The sequence below is a fragment of the Thamnophis elegans genome, chromosome 13, assembly GCF_009769535.1.
Source record: "Thamnophis elegans isolate rThaEle1 chromosome 13, rThaEle1.pri, whole genome shotgun sequence".
Classification (NCBI taxonomy): domain Eukaryota; kingdom Metazoa; phylum Chordata; class Lepidosauria; order Squamata; family Colubridae; genus Thamnophis; species Thamnophis elegans.
In genome coordinates this window covers 30792103-30808489 of record NC_045553.1, presented here as the reverse complement: position 1 = coordinate 30808489, position 16387 = coordinate 30792103, and the positions used below count along the sequence as shown (strand labels likewise).

The following is a 16387-nucleotide window of genomic DNA, read 5'->3' as shown; positions in this document are numbered from 1 at the left end:
TCCCCTCCCTGCACCGGCGCCACCACTCGTGCTGGCCATGCCCATCCCCCTGAGATTATTTTTGAAGTAGGGGTATATTAGGCCCACCCCCAAAAAATTTAGGGTTGGGCTTATTTTGGGGCGGGTTGTGTTTTCTGAGAAATATGGTAGTTCTGAAAGGTCATATTAGAAAGTGAAAAAGATGAGAAGCTATAATCCAGAAGTTTGTTTTGAAGTGTCCCCTTCGGCCTTGGAAAAAATAAACAAATGGAGGAATGAATGAACCGGTAAAGTTGGATTGATATAAATAGAACTGCAAGAAAGCTACAATTTGGAGATTTAACATATCAAAGGATATTTTTTAACAATGGACCCTGAAATTAATTTTAGGAGTATCTGCTTCTATAGATATATAGACTGTGATTAAAAGATTTTCTGGACGAGGAACAAAATCAAACTGATTTGAAAGTGGATTTAACAATGACAGGCTATAAGAATAACATGGACATACAAAAGAAACTGGCTTGTGTCTTAATAATAAAATCAAATTTCACAATCAGAGCACAACATTATGCAATTAAAACATTATTTTAATGATATCACCTTAGTGCAGGCCATAAATTACTTTTCTGCAGAGAAGAAACCATGGCTTCTCAATCTTTTGATCAGCGGGAAATTGTGTCATAATTTTCCTTCTTTCCTAATACAACAGACAGACCAGAAGAGAATGAAAAACCATTTCTACAGTCTTAGATGTGACCAAAATAAAAAATAAAAATGGCTCCAATGACTGCATTATTAATGCCCTTCCCCTATTTTTGTGTGTTGCATGCTAATAAGAAATAGGGCTTTGATTGCACTATCAAAAGCCTACTCATGATTTTTTTGACACACACACACAAAAACAACATAAAGGTATCTGTATTCTTGACAGGAAGAATTACCAGGAGTCAAGCTTAATTCAAAAGAGATTTTGTTGAAATGCTGAATTAATTTGCAAATAGTTCTTTTGCTATGTTTTATTTTAATTTCCTCCTGGAGTTTGTGCTTGCCTTTCTTGATCAATAGGACTGTAGAGACATGCCCGATGGAATGGGGAAAAAATCATTTGTTTAATACAGATTATTAACAGGGAAAATAAAAATAAATAAATAAATATAATGGTTTAAAAATATGCTTTGCCTGCAAGTCTGGGGAAACTTCATTAATTTTCTGCTTGCCTGATCTCTGATAGACAAAAGACCTATGGAATATGATTAAGGCAAAGAGAAAAATGTATCATTTATTTTCTAATATGGTTGTGCCCTTCCTTTTAATTTGTACACAACCTATTTAATAGAACTGTTTAAAAGCTGTTTAGAGGAATTATAAAAGCAAAACAAGGGATTATGGACATTGCAGTGGTGGGTTCCAGATCCCGTTCCAACCGATACGGTTGGAACGGGCCCAGCGTCACCCCCTGGACACATGCGGCATGCACGTGCATTGTAATTGCCTGTGACACTTCCGCAAGCCTCCCCAATGTTCCAGCGGCTCGGCAGAGCATCGCGCAGGACCATACGTGCATGCACATGCACGAAGTGTCAATGGCTTAAAGTAAGGAGCTCGGCAGGTGGGTGGCCCCCTCCGAGCACCATACCGGAATGGTACCCAGTGCTCCGGGCAGTCTCCGGTATGCCCATATCGGGGCGTACCACCTGCAACCCACCACTGGGACATTGTCAACAATTTTTCAGATGTTGTAACTTATTCTTGTAAACCTAATGCACCATTTTTTTAAACGTTAAGAATGTACTAATGTTTGTGAAATTGGTTAACTGTTCATGACACTTTACATGACACCTTAATGCTTCATTCATCTATGTGCTACTACGGCTGGCTGAGGAATTCTGGGAGTTGGATTCCATGCAACCTAGGTTAAGAAATGCTGCCTTATCTGAACTATCCGAAGAGAGGAGTGAGGAGATGCTCCTTCTTGTGAAATGAATGATACAACACACACACCACACTTTGCTTTGAAGGAATGTGACTTCTCTTCCTTATCTGCGAGTCATTGTTTGACTTGTCTGAAACAGTTGAGTTACTGTCTCTCCAGTAGAGTCTAACTCTCTCAGAGCTAATGAGACCAATATCCACCCAGGAGAAAAAAAGGAAATCTCCTCAGCAGGATGAAATTTTGAATGCATTTGCCCAATCATGCATATTTCTCTTCTTTTCTTTTTTTAAAACTACAAGGAGCTAACTGAACATTGTTACTTCTATAAGTTTTTCTGACAGTGAACACACTAAGTATTTTAGTTAAGAGAAGCACTTCTCTGTACTTTCTATTATTTATGTTCAACTAGCTTAGTGGTTCCTATTCAACAGTGGATACTACATTAGAGGAAAAGGCTGAAAGAAACGGAAGATGGAAATTTTATATATATATATATATATATATATATAGATTATATATATATATATATATATATATATATATATTATAATATATATATATATATAATATATATTAATATATATGTCTGTTAGTCTAATCTGATTCCAAGATCTTCGGGTTTGAGAAGTGGTGGGGGAGCAACGTTTGCAGAGTATACATGTATTTAAGAATATAGGCAATGAGAGCTTGATGCAGTGGTTAAGACCACCAGGCTAGAAAGCAAGAGACCATGAGTTCAAGTCCCACCAACCGCCATGACAAGCCATCTGGATGACCCCAGGCCAGTCACTCTCTTGCAACCCACCTTACCTCACAGGGTTGTGGTGAGGAAAACAGAAGGAAGGGCGGTGTTTGATATGTTCAATGCCTTGAGTTATTTGTAAAAATAATAAAGGCAGGATATAAATTATAAATACCAATGTTTTGTCCACCTTATTTTTATTGCATTTTTAATCAATCCATTGAGTGAAGATTTTTGTCATTGTGATAACAATGGGAAAGAAACATCAAAAGAACTTAATTCTGCAACAGAAATTACAAACTGGATTTGAGGAGCTGTCCCTTGCCACATGTAACTGCGCGCCTCCTTTTCCTTCTTCTTTTTTACATTTAGTTAGTGAGTTTGCTTTATTATCATTGCACCTTGTACAACAAAATGAAATGCCATCTTCAGTGTACATTATAACTCTAAAAATAAAACACAAACATACACCTGCTGATGATGATTAGCTGTTCTTCGTACACATTGTCTAGGCATTTGTTTTTGATGTCATCATCATAATCAGTTACCACTTTGTCCTTCTTTGGAGTAAAACGTTTTCTGTAGGGAAGAATTCACTTGTAACCATTGTGGTCTTTCATTACAGCTGCTGGTAGGAAGAACAGGTCAGTTTCAGATTTTGATAGTTCTTCTATGCAAACATTTAAAAGAGGTGTTTTACTAAGAAATGACCTTTTTTTTGTACAGAAGCACTGGGGGTTGTTCTCTTTAATTCCATGCAGAAATATTCACCTGCATTTTTTTTGTCAGTTCACATTCATTTTGATGAAAGAGACCTGCCTTTCCAAATATTTTTCAAAGGAAAGAGAATATTGATGAAATTTTCATGGATGAGATGTGGTGTTCTTGCAATTCTTTATTATGTGTCCGCCCCTGGGAATACTGTATTTGAATATTCTGCCTTTCAATTGTGGCATCTCTTCAGTGATCTACAACATCCCAGATTAATATGTTTCAGTTCTGTTATCAGAAGAGGGCTCATCCCATGGTGCTTTGTCACAACATTAGGGAGTAGTTAGGGAGACTTCACTATGATGGAAAGACATGGAACGAGTAAAAGCAACCCATCTCCAGTTATAAATTCATCACACAAACATGTTCAAGAGAAGTTCAAAAGAAATCTCCAAGTTGATTACAACATTGGTGTAACGTGAAGGGTTGTGGTTTTTTTTTAAGCAAAGGGAGTTGAGAAGGTGCAAGATAGACTTTGACACATCATTCACCACTACATACCTGATAAACAGGTGGCCTATTGTGATAAGGATATTTGTGGAACATGAGATAGAAGTTAAGATCACTCCAAAAGGGAAACATTACCTGGAAAAGTCAACAAGAGTTTATCTTCGATTAATCCCATCTTTGTACAATGTCTTAAAAAACCAGGCGGTTCTTTTCTCTCTTTCTTTTAGAAAAATAGTACATAGGTAAAGAAGAAAAAAAAATGAACTGTATGTATTATCTTGGCTTGTAGCTTATTTTTGCTTTTCATCTACAGCATGGGTGTCCAAACTCACAGGGTCGTGTTGCCATCACGTGACGTTTCACAATGTTTTTTTCCCCTTTGCGGAACTGGGGGGGGTATGGCCTATGTATGATGCATCCAGCCTGTGGGCCACCAGTTTGACACCCCTGAGCTATAGGCATTCAACTTTTAAGAGAACGTTACAAAACTTTTGAAATAATCCTTATTTTCTACAAAAAAAATTGTGCATAGCAATAACAATAGCAGTTAGACTTCTATACCGCTTCATAGGACTTTCAGCCCTCTCTAAGCGGTTTACAGGAGTCAGCATATTGCCCCCAACAACAATCCAGGTCCTCATTTTACCCACCTCGGAAGGATGGAAGGCTGAGTCAACCCTGAGCCGGTGAGATTGAACAGCCGAACTGCCGAACTGCACTCAGCTGAAGTAACCTGCAGTGCTACATTTAACCACGTGGCCACCTCGGCTCTTATTCAAAGAGCTCGGCTCTTATGTGCATGCCACAGCTTTTGAGGAAATTTAAGGTTTTTAACACAAATAATTACTTTACTTATTTTCTAGTGCCTTTGTCTACGAACATTTAGTTTCTGGTTGCCAACATTACAAATGTTTACAAGTTAGTTGGTTTAGAGGTTGCCAACAAGTTGCCCCAGAACAGGTTGCCAACTCTAGCAAATAATTTTACCTCCCCCCCCCCCCCACAATTTGAATCATTCTCTCTGTAACATACACTATCAAAACTGTAAGGTTTCTACCATTATTTTATTTATTATTAGACTTCTATACTGCTTAATAGGGCTTCAGCCCTCTCTAGCGGTTTACAAATTTTTTAGCAAATTGAGTCAGCAACTTGCCCCCCAGTCTGGGTCCTCAGTTCACCCACCCAGAAGGATGGAAGGTTGAGTCAACCTTGAGCCGTGAGATTTGAACCGCTGAAACTGCAGATCACAGTCAGCTGAAGTGGTCTGCAGTACTGCACCCTAACCACTGCGCCACCTCGGCTCTTTAGTAGCAAGCTCTACAGAAGTGAAAACTTCAGATCTAAACATGAGCTAATTAATCCAAACAATTAGACCAAAATTCTTAACAAATACCAGAAATGGTAATCTAACCACTCAGTTCCTCAGTTAATAAAGTTAACCTTGGTACAAAAGAATAGATAGTAGTTCACTTAAATCCTTGAACAGGATCTCTGTCTCTTTTTGCCCTCCCCCCCCTCTAAGTAAGTTGCTCAGATCAATAGGATCTACTCTTAGATAAATGTGCATATGATTACAGTATTTTACAATGATTTGCAACATTTCATCCTCAGAATTGGCATTAAACTGGAATTTGAAAGAAAACATAATGCATTGTTATAGTGTCTGTTGAAATGCTTCCTCTGGATGTTTGGATAAATGTGTGTATACTTTTTTTTTTTTTTTTTTTTGCTTTTCTCTACCAGAGACATGAAAAAATATTTTCAAATTGTCTTACATTCGTTCCACCACATTAAATAAATGAACCATATATTTAACTGGATATTATTAGATGTGATACAAGTTGTGGGCATATAATTTGTTTGGAAGAAGCTAAATGCAGATAATATGAATAAGATTACAGTCTGGTGATAAATAGCATGTCATCTTTCTTATTCAACAGAGATTTATTTTTGCAATAGGCAAACAATGCTAGATCAAATGAAAACCCATATACGAGCATACACGCACAAAGACAATAATCTTTCACTAAGAAAGGAAAACTTAAGTATAGCATAGGATTCTCAGCTTTGGTATCCTTCCCTGAAATATATAATTTGACTTCTTTTGTAAGCAATCCAAGTCACCTCCCTCTATCCACCTCAGCAGAAACACTGATATTTTCACAACATGCATGTAACTAGTGATAAACAAGTATCAGTTGCAAAACTTTAGGAAAAATTACTTTAGTTAAAAGGTTGGACTAGAATTAGCAGGGTCTAATATCATCCAAATAGTCTTTACTTCTGTCTCTGGGTCCAGTATTCTCCTTATTAACAGCATCTCCATCTTGTCTTGATTAATTTAATGTTCTTCCTTATTCTTTTCATATTTCACATTTAAGCGATATTCAAAGCTTCTTGGGATTAGATGATAAGCAGTAGAGCTGAGTTCATTTTGTATCAGAGGGTAGCATTCAGCCAGTTCTGACAGGTTCTGGAGAACCGGTAGCAGAAATGTTGAGTAGTTCGGAGAACCGGCAAATTGGCTGGCCCCGCCCCCACTGCCTCCCAGCCTCCCAGCTGATCTTCTTTTGTTGCCCTGAACAGGAAAATGGAGCTGGAAAGCAGGTTAGTGGGGTGGGGAGAGAATAAGGATTTTGCAATAACCTTCCCCCACCCAGGAGTGGGGAGAAAATGGGATTTTGCAGTATCCTTCCCCTGCCATGCCCACAAAGCCACACCCACAAAGCCACACCCACAGAACCAGTAGTAAAATAATTTGAATCCCACCACTGAATGGTATACTGATGACACCCCATTCCAAGCTCCAAATGATCATAGATGTTCCATGCAGATGTTAAATTGCATTAAGGCTGATGGTACCCTGAGTGACATCATCTAGGTTATAAACACTAATCCCTCAAGCACCTTCTGGGGTGCATCCTGTCCAGAAGGATCAGAACCCCTGCAAAAGAGTGCTTCAAGAGCCAATTTGTGGTCCCTCCATTTAGCTTCTGGTATAGATCATTCATCACACTGGAAGGTGATCTTCTCCATCACTTTATTGCAGAATGCAGAGTTAGATATTGATTCTAATGATCTTCTGGATCCTTTGGGACAGAAAATGTTTCAACAGGAGTCATATAACTGCCTCCTTTAAGCAAAGGGGAGCATATTCCCCACTCAAAAAAGCAATTGTCCATCTCCCACAACCAGGTCCTAAGCATCAAGCGTACAACAAAGAAATGGCACCATTGCCTTCCCATCTGTTAGAACAGAGCATGTTATTTTGAAGGTCACCTTTCTATGACCTGCCCCTGTACTGCAGTCCAAATCAAGGCAAATGCAATTAGCTGTTTGCAAAGAATGATGAAAACTGGTCACAGCTGTTGTGACTGTTCCTGATACACTTCTCTATGAAGAAGCAGTATAGCAGTACACTCCTATTCTGTGCAAACACACTGAAAGCAGAAAAGCAAGACTTGTTCTACACATGCAGTGCTGTGCACTAGATTTCATATTGTGTAAGTGCCCTGCTGTTAGCTAGAACCATTTGTCCTGACAGTATCTCTATTTAGATTACCAAAATTCTACAAATCCACAATATTATTTTGGCTCCTTAGTGCAGTGGTCTCCAACCTTGGCAACTTTAAGATTTGTGGACCAGCTTTGCTGGCTGAGGAACTCTGGGAGTTGAAGTCCACAGGTCTTAAAGTTGCCAAGGTTGGAGACCACTGCCTTAGTGGACTAAGGTTCTACTTGAGTTACAGTATGTTGGAGAGAAAGAGGTGATTGGGACCAATAAGAAGTTAAAATTCTCATTGAACAAGTTTTAGGAACTAAATTTAGGAACAATGAAGTCCTCCTGTCCAAGAGTTAATCCATAAAGACGTACCAACTAATGGTTCAATGATCAATTTGCTACCAAACATATTTTGTTTCTTTCCAAAGAATAAAATTTAGAGAATAGTGATGATGGTATCTTTATGATTAAGAGCATCCTTCAAGAACATCATTCTTGATATAACTACTGCATTCAACAGTTCCCTGAAGGCTGCAGTAATTATATCTCTTCATTCCACACTAATGGACTTATTGATTGTTACTTCTCTAAGTAATAGTCTGTAAGGTTAAGAGCTTCACCTGAAATTAGATTTAATATCTATCTGGGAAAAACAGCACAATGACTACCTATTAAGAATTGTTGTCATGAAGAAACCTCAGATTCTTAATAGTCAGAGGGTAAATTAAAGAGGTAGAACAATATATCACCCCATGCTTCTAGAAGATAAGGAGGTTATAAGCTGTTAATATTATTTATTTATTTATATAATCATTGTATTAGCTCCTTTAATTGAGGAAGCATCTCTAAGTATTTTGTGGCAAATTGAAAGATCTGTTTCTTAGAAAATTTTGCTGTTACAGATCAAGTAGATCTAAACCTCCACACTTTCCTTTATATCTTATACCATATATCTTAGATATATCCTTCTGCCATTGTTAAATGGTGCATCAGTTGTCAAAACAGGTATTGTCTGAAACAAAAATAACATTCTAGGTAAAACATTCATCATACAATTCTCCCCAACATGACAGTTATATTTAACGTAACTTTTAAACTTCATTCCATGTATTAACACAATTGTTTTCAAATAACATACGGTTCATCATGTCTTAGTAATACCCAAATATTTAACCACCTTCTCAATAATAGAACCATTTTATTCCTCAATTCTCTTTGATCTTGAACTGTTATATTTTTTAACATCTTTGTCTTCTGTTTATTAATCTTAAAACCTGTCAATGCACCATTTTTTAAAAAATTACCATTAATAACTCAGTTACCTTTAAATCTTCCAAAACTAACACCAAGACATCTACAAAAACTCTTTAAGTTACATGTCTCCTTTTAATATTCATTCTCACAATCTTCTCATCTAGCCTTGTGCCTCTAGTCAATATTCAAGAACTAAAAGAAACAAAGAGTGAGCATCCCTGACTTGTTCTTTTCTGTATCTCACAATGTTTGTTAGATCTCCATTAACAATTATTTCTGCTTTCTGTGAAGTTTCAATCAATCTTATTCATTTCTAAAGTCTCCTCAAAATTCGTATATTCCAAATCTCAAACAAAAAAGTCTAATTCAAATGGTCAAAAGCCTTCTCTGCATGTAAAAGATCAATGAGGCTTGTTCCTCATTATTAGTTCCAAATATTCCAAAATACCCAAACAGTTCTAACATTATCCTTTACTTTTAAGTAATAACCCACATTGATCATCATGAACAAATCCTTGCAAAATTATTTCAGTCTTTCAGCTAAAATCATAAACAACTTGTGATTAGTCAATAATGGAATTGATCTGGCATTTGGAGCTGCATTTGGATCAGGGTGCAGTTACTAAGGGTAGTCAATAGTTTATCTAAGGGTAATGTTGGGAGAGTTGTTTGTTTTTGATCATCAGATTGCCCCACCTCTCTCCAGATGCAAGTTCAGAGGAGGAGGGTGAGTTTGCAGAGCAAAGTGTGGCACTGAGTATTGCTCAGGAATACTAGCTGATGAGGAGAATGCTAGCCTGGGTGATCCAGCCTCAGCTGGATCAATCAGACAGGCTACTAGTTGAGGCTGATAGAGGTGAGCCACAGCTGCAGCAAGTTGACCAGGAGGCCCCAGGCAAGAACAGGAAGAAGTTAAGATGCCTGTTAGCAATGAGAAGGTGGAGTCCACACCTCCTAATCCACGGACATGTAGAGCAGAGAGGAGAGAGGCAAACAATGTTGGTTAGTTGACTACTCATAAGAAGGCAATCTGGCCTTTCATGAAGAGCTGCATTAGCATTGCCTACTTAACTCTGCCCTGAGAATTTGAGTGTTGCTGGAGTAACATGCACCGTTCTGTGCCTTGTGTGCTTGTGCCATGTATCCTGGTCTGTTTGACTCCTGGACTGCTTTCTTAGACTGTGTGTGCCAGTTGGACTCAGTTCCGCAGTGACTGTTGCTGTATTGAGCTTGGAATGTGGCTTGTGTGAGATGGATAGTATAATGGTATGCTGGAATTATCTTAGGTGATGGAGGGTGGGGGGACATGCTGCCTAAGGAATAGTGAGACAAATGAAAAAGAGCCTTAGAAAGGACCCCCCCTCCAATTCTCAGGCTATTAAGATTCTGATAATACAATCAGGTAGAAATAGCTCATATTTCTGTCTGGCCTACCTGGGAAGGCTGGCTGGCTGGCAGGCTATATAAGTGCTATAAACAAAATAAATTTGGTGCTACTTCAGATTGCGCCTTGTGTTTGGCTAATTTTCACAGACAATCTCTGAATCATTCACAATACTGTTTGGCGCCTGAGGTTGTTTCTCTGATAAACATTCCTCTTTCTTTCTTAAAACAGTTTCCCCTGTTTTGAAAGTCTTCACTTTGTTTCTTGAAAACAAATAGGGTTTGAAAGGATAAAAAAAAAAACTTCGGAAGAGAAGTTGAAAAAAATTACTGAAAATGCAATTTAATGGAGCAACAACAATTCAGAATACATTTAGATTTAATGTTATGATTCAGAAGCTTTTATCTCCAATTTGGAGGAAAATAACAAAGTCACAATATACTATGCCTATCTGGTTAATATCTGCTATACTGCTGAGTTTTGTTTAAGGGTGATGAAAAGGAGTGGTGGTGACTCAATTTCTGAACTAAACACAACACCCATTGGTTTATACTATTAATTAGAGCAGGGACATACACAGGAGACACCAAAAAAGTCAACATGTCAGCCACAACTATTCAATCAAAGCTCTGTCCCTTTCTTTTCAACAAGGAAGTTTCAATCATATTGTTTTGGCTGCTATCTTGAAATTTAACCTCCGTTGACACCCCTGGTTTATTTATTTTTATCTAATTTAATTTGTCAAACATGTACAAGATAATAGTACTTGAGAGACCGCCTACTGCCAATTCCCTCCCAAAGACCCATTAGATCACACAGGATTGGCCTCCTCCGGGTTCCGTCTACTAGCCAATGCCACCTGGCTACTACCCGGGGGAGGGCCTTCTCTGTGGCAGCTCCGGCCCTCTGGAATGAACTCCCCACAGGGATTCGGACCCTCACCTCTCTCCAGGCCTTCCGAAAAGCCGTCAAAACCTGGCTTTGCCGGCAGGCCTGGGGTTGATGAGTTCCCTCCCCTCTCGACTTGTATGGTTGCGTGATTCTTGCTTATTTTAATTTATCTGTATTCTGTTTTATGTTCCCCCTTTTCCCTTTTTGAATTGTTCGCCGCCCTGAGTCCTCCCCGGAGAAGGGCGGCATACAAATAATAAAAATTCAATTCAATTCAATTCAATAGGTATGAGTATAAACATGGGCAAGAACAAAAGAAATGAGTATAAATAAATGGGACAGTAGGCCCACAGTAGAAAGTTTAAGGTTGAAGCTGTGGGGGTTTGAGGATGCAACAACAGAATCAGGTAGTGCAGTGGTTCCCAAACTTGGCAACTTTAAGACTTGTGGACTTCAACTCCCAGAGTTCTCCAGCCAGAAGAGCTAGCTGGAGAATTCTGAGACTTGAAGTCCACAAGTCTTAAAGTTGCCAAGTTTGGGAACCACTGAGGTAGTGCATTCCAGGCATTGACCACTCTGTTGCTGAAGTCGTATTTTCTGCAGTCGAGTTTGGAGCAGTTTACCTTGAGTTTGTATCTATCATTTGCCCATGTATTATTGAGGTTAAAGCTAAAGTAGTCGTTGACAGGTAGGACATTGTAGCAAACAATTTTGTGTACTTTGATTAGGTCAGACCATAGGTGGAGTAGTTTCAGATTGTCCAAGGCCAAAATTTCAAGCCTGATTGCATAAGGGATTCTATTGTGAGCAGGGGTTTACTCATTCTTGCAATCTGCACATGGAATTTTGATGAAAGGCATTATCGCTTAGGAGATAAGGGATAGTTTGGAACTTAAGAGTTTACTTAATGATAATTTGCTATCCCTCTCTGAAAATGATGGCTGCTTATAGCCATGTGATTCAACTGCTAAATAAAATTTAAAAATGGTGAACTAAATGTCAACTCCACAGGAAGCCTTATCATTTTTTTTTAATCAATCCAGGAAATAGGATGGCAGGGGGGATCAAATGGATAGATAGATGGATAGCTAAATAGAAATCTGGCATAGCTTGCAGCATTTAATCTCGAGACCCATGAAAGCATATCTAATTCTATAAGCTATTTTCATGCCAAACTTTTTCATTTAATTTGAATGCTATATTCCCAATATCTCATAGAAACACACTATTCTCTTTATTCTATTTTGTTATTATTTTTAATCTTGTGTGGATTAAATAGTATTCATTCCTATAACTGTTCCTATAACTGTTCTTCAGCAAGTTTTTATTAGTAGCAATGTGCCTGTAGTACCTGTATGGGTTCCCAGAGTAAAACCAATATTCAAATTCCAAGATGCAGGAATAGACAAACAATCCATAAGCTATACATCTAATTCAACCAATGTTTGACTTTTAACAGCTTAAAAAGCAATTGCTTAGTGAACTATCACCAAGGTAAATAAAGGACTTTCCTTTAATAATTCAAATCACTCTTGTTGCAACCTACACTGTCTTTCTGATGCTAAGATTTAATATGTACTTTCTTCTAAAATTATGCTAATATGTGTCTTCCCAGGTCCCTCATCATATGAAGACTTTGCCCTATTACGGCTATGACCAACCAGTGATCGGATACTGCCAGGCTCATAAGCCTCTCCATGTAAATAAGGGATATGATACTATTTCCCGAGACCAGGCTGAGACCACCAACTTGGAGCTGAGTCGAGATCACAGCTTCATCGCTACCATTGCCCGCTCTGCTGCACCAGCTATTTACATTGAGAGAATACCAAACTGACGGATCACCTTCTGAATGAAAATGAAGGAGAATGTGTGGGAGGTTTCTTATTTTCCCCTCTGCAGGGAAAAACAGCCCTTCGATTCAAGACGCGAAAGGCGCAAGAAGACATTTTGAACCGTTCCAGTGGGAAAATGTTCTCAACCCAAAACCACAGAAAGAGAACAAAATGGCAGATGTCTCACAGAACACTGCGGAAATTCAATCTGGTGACCTGGCCATACGGATTGGTGAATTCCAAAATGTCCTTTGGTTTTAAACTGTTGAACAAACTTCTCGGTGTAAATAAACAAACAAAAAGATTGTTGAGTTCTTATATGAAAAAAAGAAGAAGTTAGATTTCACTCTAGCAAGATAAAGGGGTGGATTAAAAGTTGTGTTTGTATATTTGATTTTTTCTACATTGCACGGTTCTGACGGAAAAGAACCACAGATGCCACTTTGGAGTGCAGGAGGAATGGAGAGGGAGGGAGGGTCTGCCAAATACAGAATGAAGTATTATTTCTTTATAATTGTTTATTAGTCTTAGAGGTTTCCTTTAACATTCCCCCTCTTTTCAAATTGGAACATACCAAATCAATTTTTTCTCACTTCTTTATTTCCTAAGAATGCAAGATCTGTCTTATAAATTCCAATTCCAAATAGGGCATTTATTGAACCAAACGGACACTGACAATTCTGTAAAAGAACCAAGATGCATAACTGACAAAACTTGGGGTGCATGTACATTTAAAACACATGCTGTACATTTTCGACGAGGAGGGTGACTTTTCCTTTTTTCTTATCTTCATTGTGATTCATTGTTGACACTTCTGTTACATTTGGGGTTCTTTAAAAGGGGGAGGATGATTAATGATGCAATATGAGCTCACACTTGAACATGGAACTTCTAAATGTAGGGGAAAGGGAGGACTTTGGTTATAGAGATATGCATTACATACCCTACCTGTTGAAAATTATTAAAATGGGCTGACAAAAAGGAAGCTTCGGTGAAATTTGAAGGAAGATGTGATTTTAAAAAGGGAAAAGTAAAGAAATCATGGAAGGATGTGTAACATTGTTTGATTTATTTTTAATTAATTATTCTGATCAGTTAGCTTTTGTGTAGTTTTTATCAATAAAAGAACAAAAATGATGGAGGAAAATAAACATATTATTTTGTGGTTGGGATGCCACACCTAAATTAATGATTGAATGTTTCTTTAGCTGTTTATATAGTAATACCTATAATAATTTAATCTACAAGATATATATATATCTTGATATATATATCAAAGAATACAATATGAAACCATAAAACGTGAGTAATCTAAAAATAAAAACAAGATGATCCATATGTGTCTCATTTGAACAAAATTCTCAGCCATCTCCATCCCAGGCAGGAGAGCCTTCAAATAATATAATAGAAAAGGAAGTCCTTGAATATTTGGTGGAAGGCAATTCCAGAAGCAAGAGACCATCTTTAAGAAGGCTTCATCATGGAGACCCTGAAGTTGCCATTTCCAGATATTTGGGGTGCTCAGCAAGCCCCTTGGTTTAATACCACTCAGCAAGCAGAGAAAGCAACCTGAGATATTAAGGGCCAAAGCTACATAAGATCAGAAGCTGACTGGAAGTTGTGTAATGATATTACAAGGGAAAAGAAATGCAAATTTTAGCCATCTAATTGAAAGGTGACGAGCATGAGTAACCAAGAAATTCCTCTTCCAAAAATGGCTGCAACCAGTTCACAAGATCCAACTGTTTGATGACCTCCTTTACTTGCTGTTCAAGTACGAGCTCTGAATGCAAGAGAACTATAGATTTCAAGGCTGCTCAATGTCAGAAAGCACAAGCCCATCAAGGGTCAAAGATGGACTTTGACAAAAGGACCTATGAATCCACAACTATTTGCTGAGATTTAGTTCAACCTTCCTTCTCCCTATTCAATCTTTAATAGCCTTCGGGATTTGGGTCTGGTCCTCCTCTGAGTTTGGAAATATACTGAATATCATTAGCATGTTGGCACATGATGTGTCTCCAAATGTTCCATGTTAAGCAGCAAGGGCAAGAATACTGTAACACCCTGTTATGAAGCTCCCAAGGATCCAACCTCCCCAGCATCACTGACTGAATCTAATTGCTAAGAAAGGGTAAAATAATATTTCTCACTCCCAACAGGTGCAACCAGCCCACCAGGATTCCATGGTTCATGGCACTGAAACTGCCAATAAATCAAACAAGATCAGGACCCTTTATCCAGGTCCTTCAGAGGCTTCAAGTTGGTCAATGAAGTTTTGATCTCACACCCTGAATCCTGATTCAAAAAGGTCCAGGAAATCAGTTCCATCCAGGACTCCCTGTAGCTGTAGTCCACCCATCTTCTCAACAATCATCCCCCCGCTTTTTTTTAAAAAAAGGAAAAGTTGGAGATTAGGTAAAAACTGTATTAAATTTCAGCATATAATGACTCTGTTGGATTGCCTAGATTTATAGCCCTCCACTCACCACCTTTCTATTTTTGTTTAAATTAAATATGCAATATGTATGTATGTGTGCACATTTGTGAGCTTGTGTGTGCGTGCTGATGTTACTATTTATTACTATTACTATATACATTTTTTTTAAAAAAACATGCGAACAATGACATAACTGAGTAACTTAATCACCTTATATATTTTCTTATACTCAAATGACTCTCTTAGCCAGAATAAGTTTCTAAACCCCGAAGTTAATTAGTTCACTTAATCCATAGAATTAAAATTTCACCGGGTGGGTTTGGGTTAAGAATACATTTCATTTTACACTAGCCTGCTTTCACACAATCTCTTATACACCCACACAAATAACAATGCTAGATATCAAGGGAAATGTAAACTAGAGATGACTGTGAATTCCTGTTCTTCAATTTTTAATGATTTTATCCAAGTTGCACCTTCAGAACGTATACATCAGAAGTGGGTTGCTCCCGGTTTGGCCCAGATTGGGCAAACTGGTAGCAGTGGTGGAAGGCTCCGCCCACCCACCCGGACACTTCTGTGCATGCGCAGAAGCATCGTGCACGTGGGAGCGCACCTAAACCAGTAGTAAAAAGAATTGGCAACCCACCACTGGTATACATGAACTGAGGTGCATTTTCTCACCATTTTCTTTTCTTTTCAAAATTATAGAATGCATTATTATTATTTAAAAAGAAAAACAACCATATTATGCACAAACATCTTCATAAGCAGAAAATCCTCACAAAATGCATATAAAAAACAAGGTGTGCAAATATTGGATATCTATTTAATTGCACATTGACTTTTGAAGTGGAATCAGAAAAAGGTGGCTTACAAAAAATTGGAATGCTAAAATAGCATAAACTAATTTAAAATTGTCCCTGTAGTTGACCTAAAGAAGGAGTTCTATTCACAACTTAGAATTCTTTTTATTCTAGAAAGGCATTGAAGTGAAATAATGTCTGTCTATAGCACTTATGTTCTAAAGGGATGTAATTATCTCTGGACCTATATTTCTAAGCAATCTCTTCCTATATCTGTCTATGACAACTCTGAAATAAGTGGAAAGCTAGATATAGAGCTAATTGCACTAGGTGAAGTATCTTTTTTTTTTTAAAAAGTAAAGTTTACACAGAGAGGGGAATGTAACTTTGAGAT

General features: G+C 37.9%; 1 protein-coding gene across 1 annotated transcript in view; it reads left to right on the top strand.

Annotated features, from left to right (window-relative positions):
* LRRTM4 (leucine rich repeat transmembrane neuronal 4) overlaps positions 1-12749 on the top strand; it is a 417468-nt gene extending 404719 nt beyond the window's left edge. The window contains exon 2 of the mRNA XM_032228749.1: positions 12528-12749. Coding sequence (XP_032084640.1) covers positions 12528-12749 — 222 coding nt within the window. The remainder of the gene's footprint in view (positions 1-12527) is intronic.
* Positions 12750-16387: the final 3638 nt, after the last annotated feature.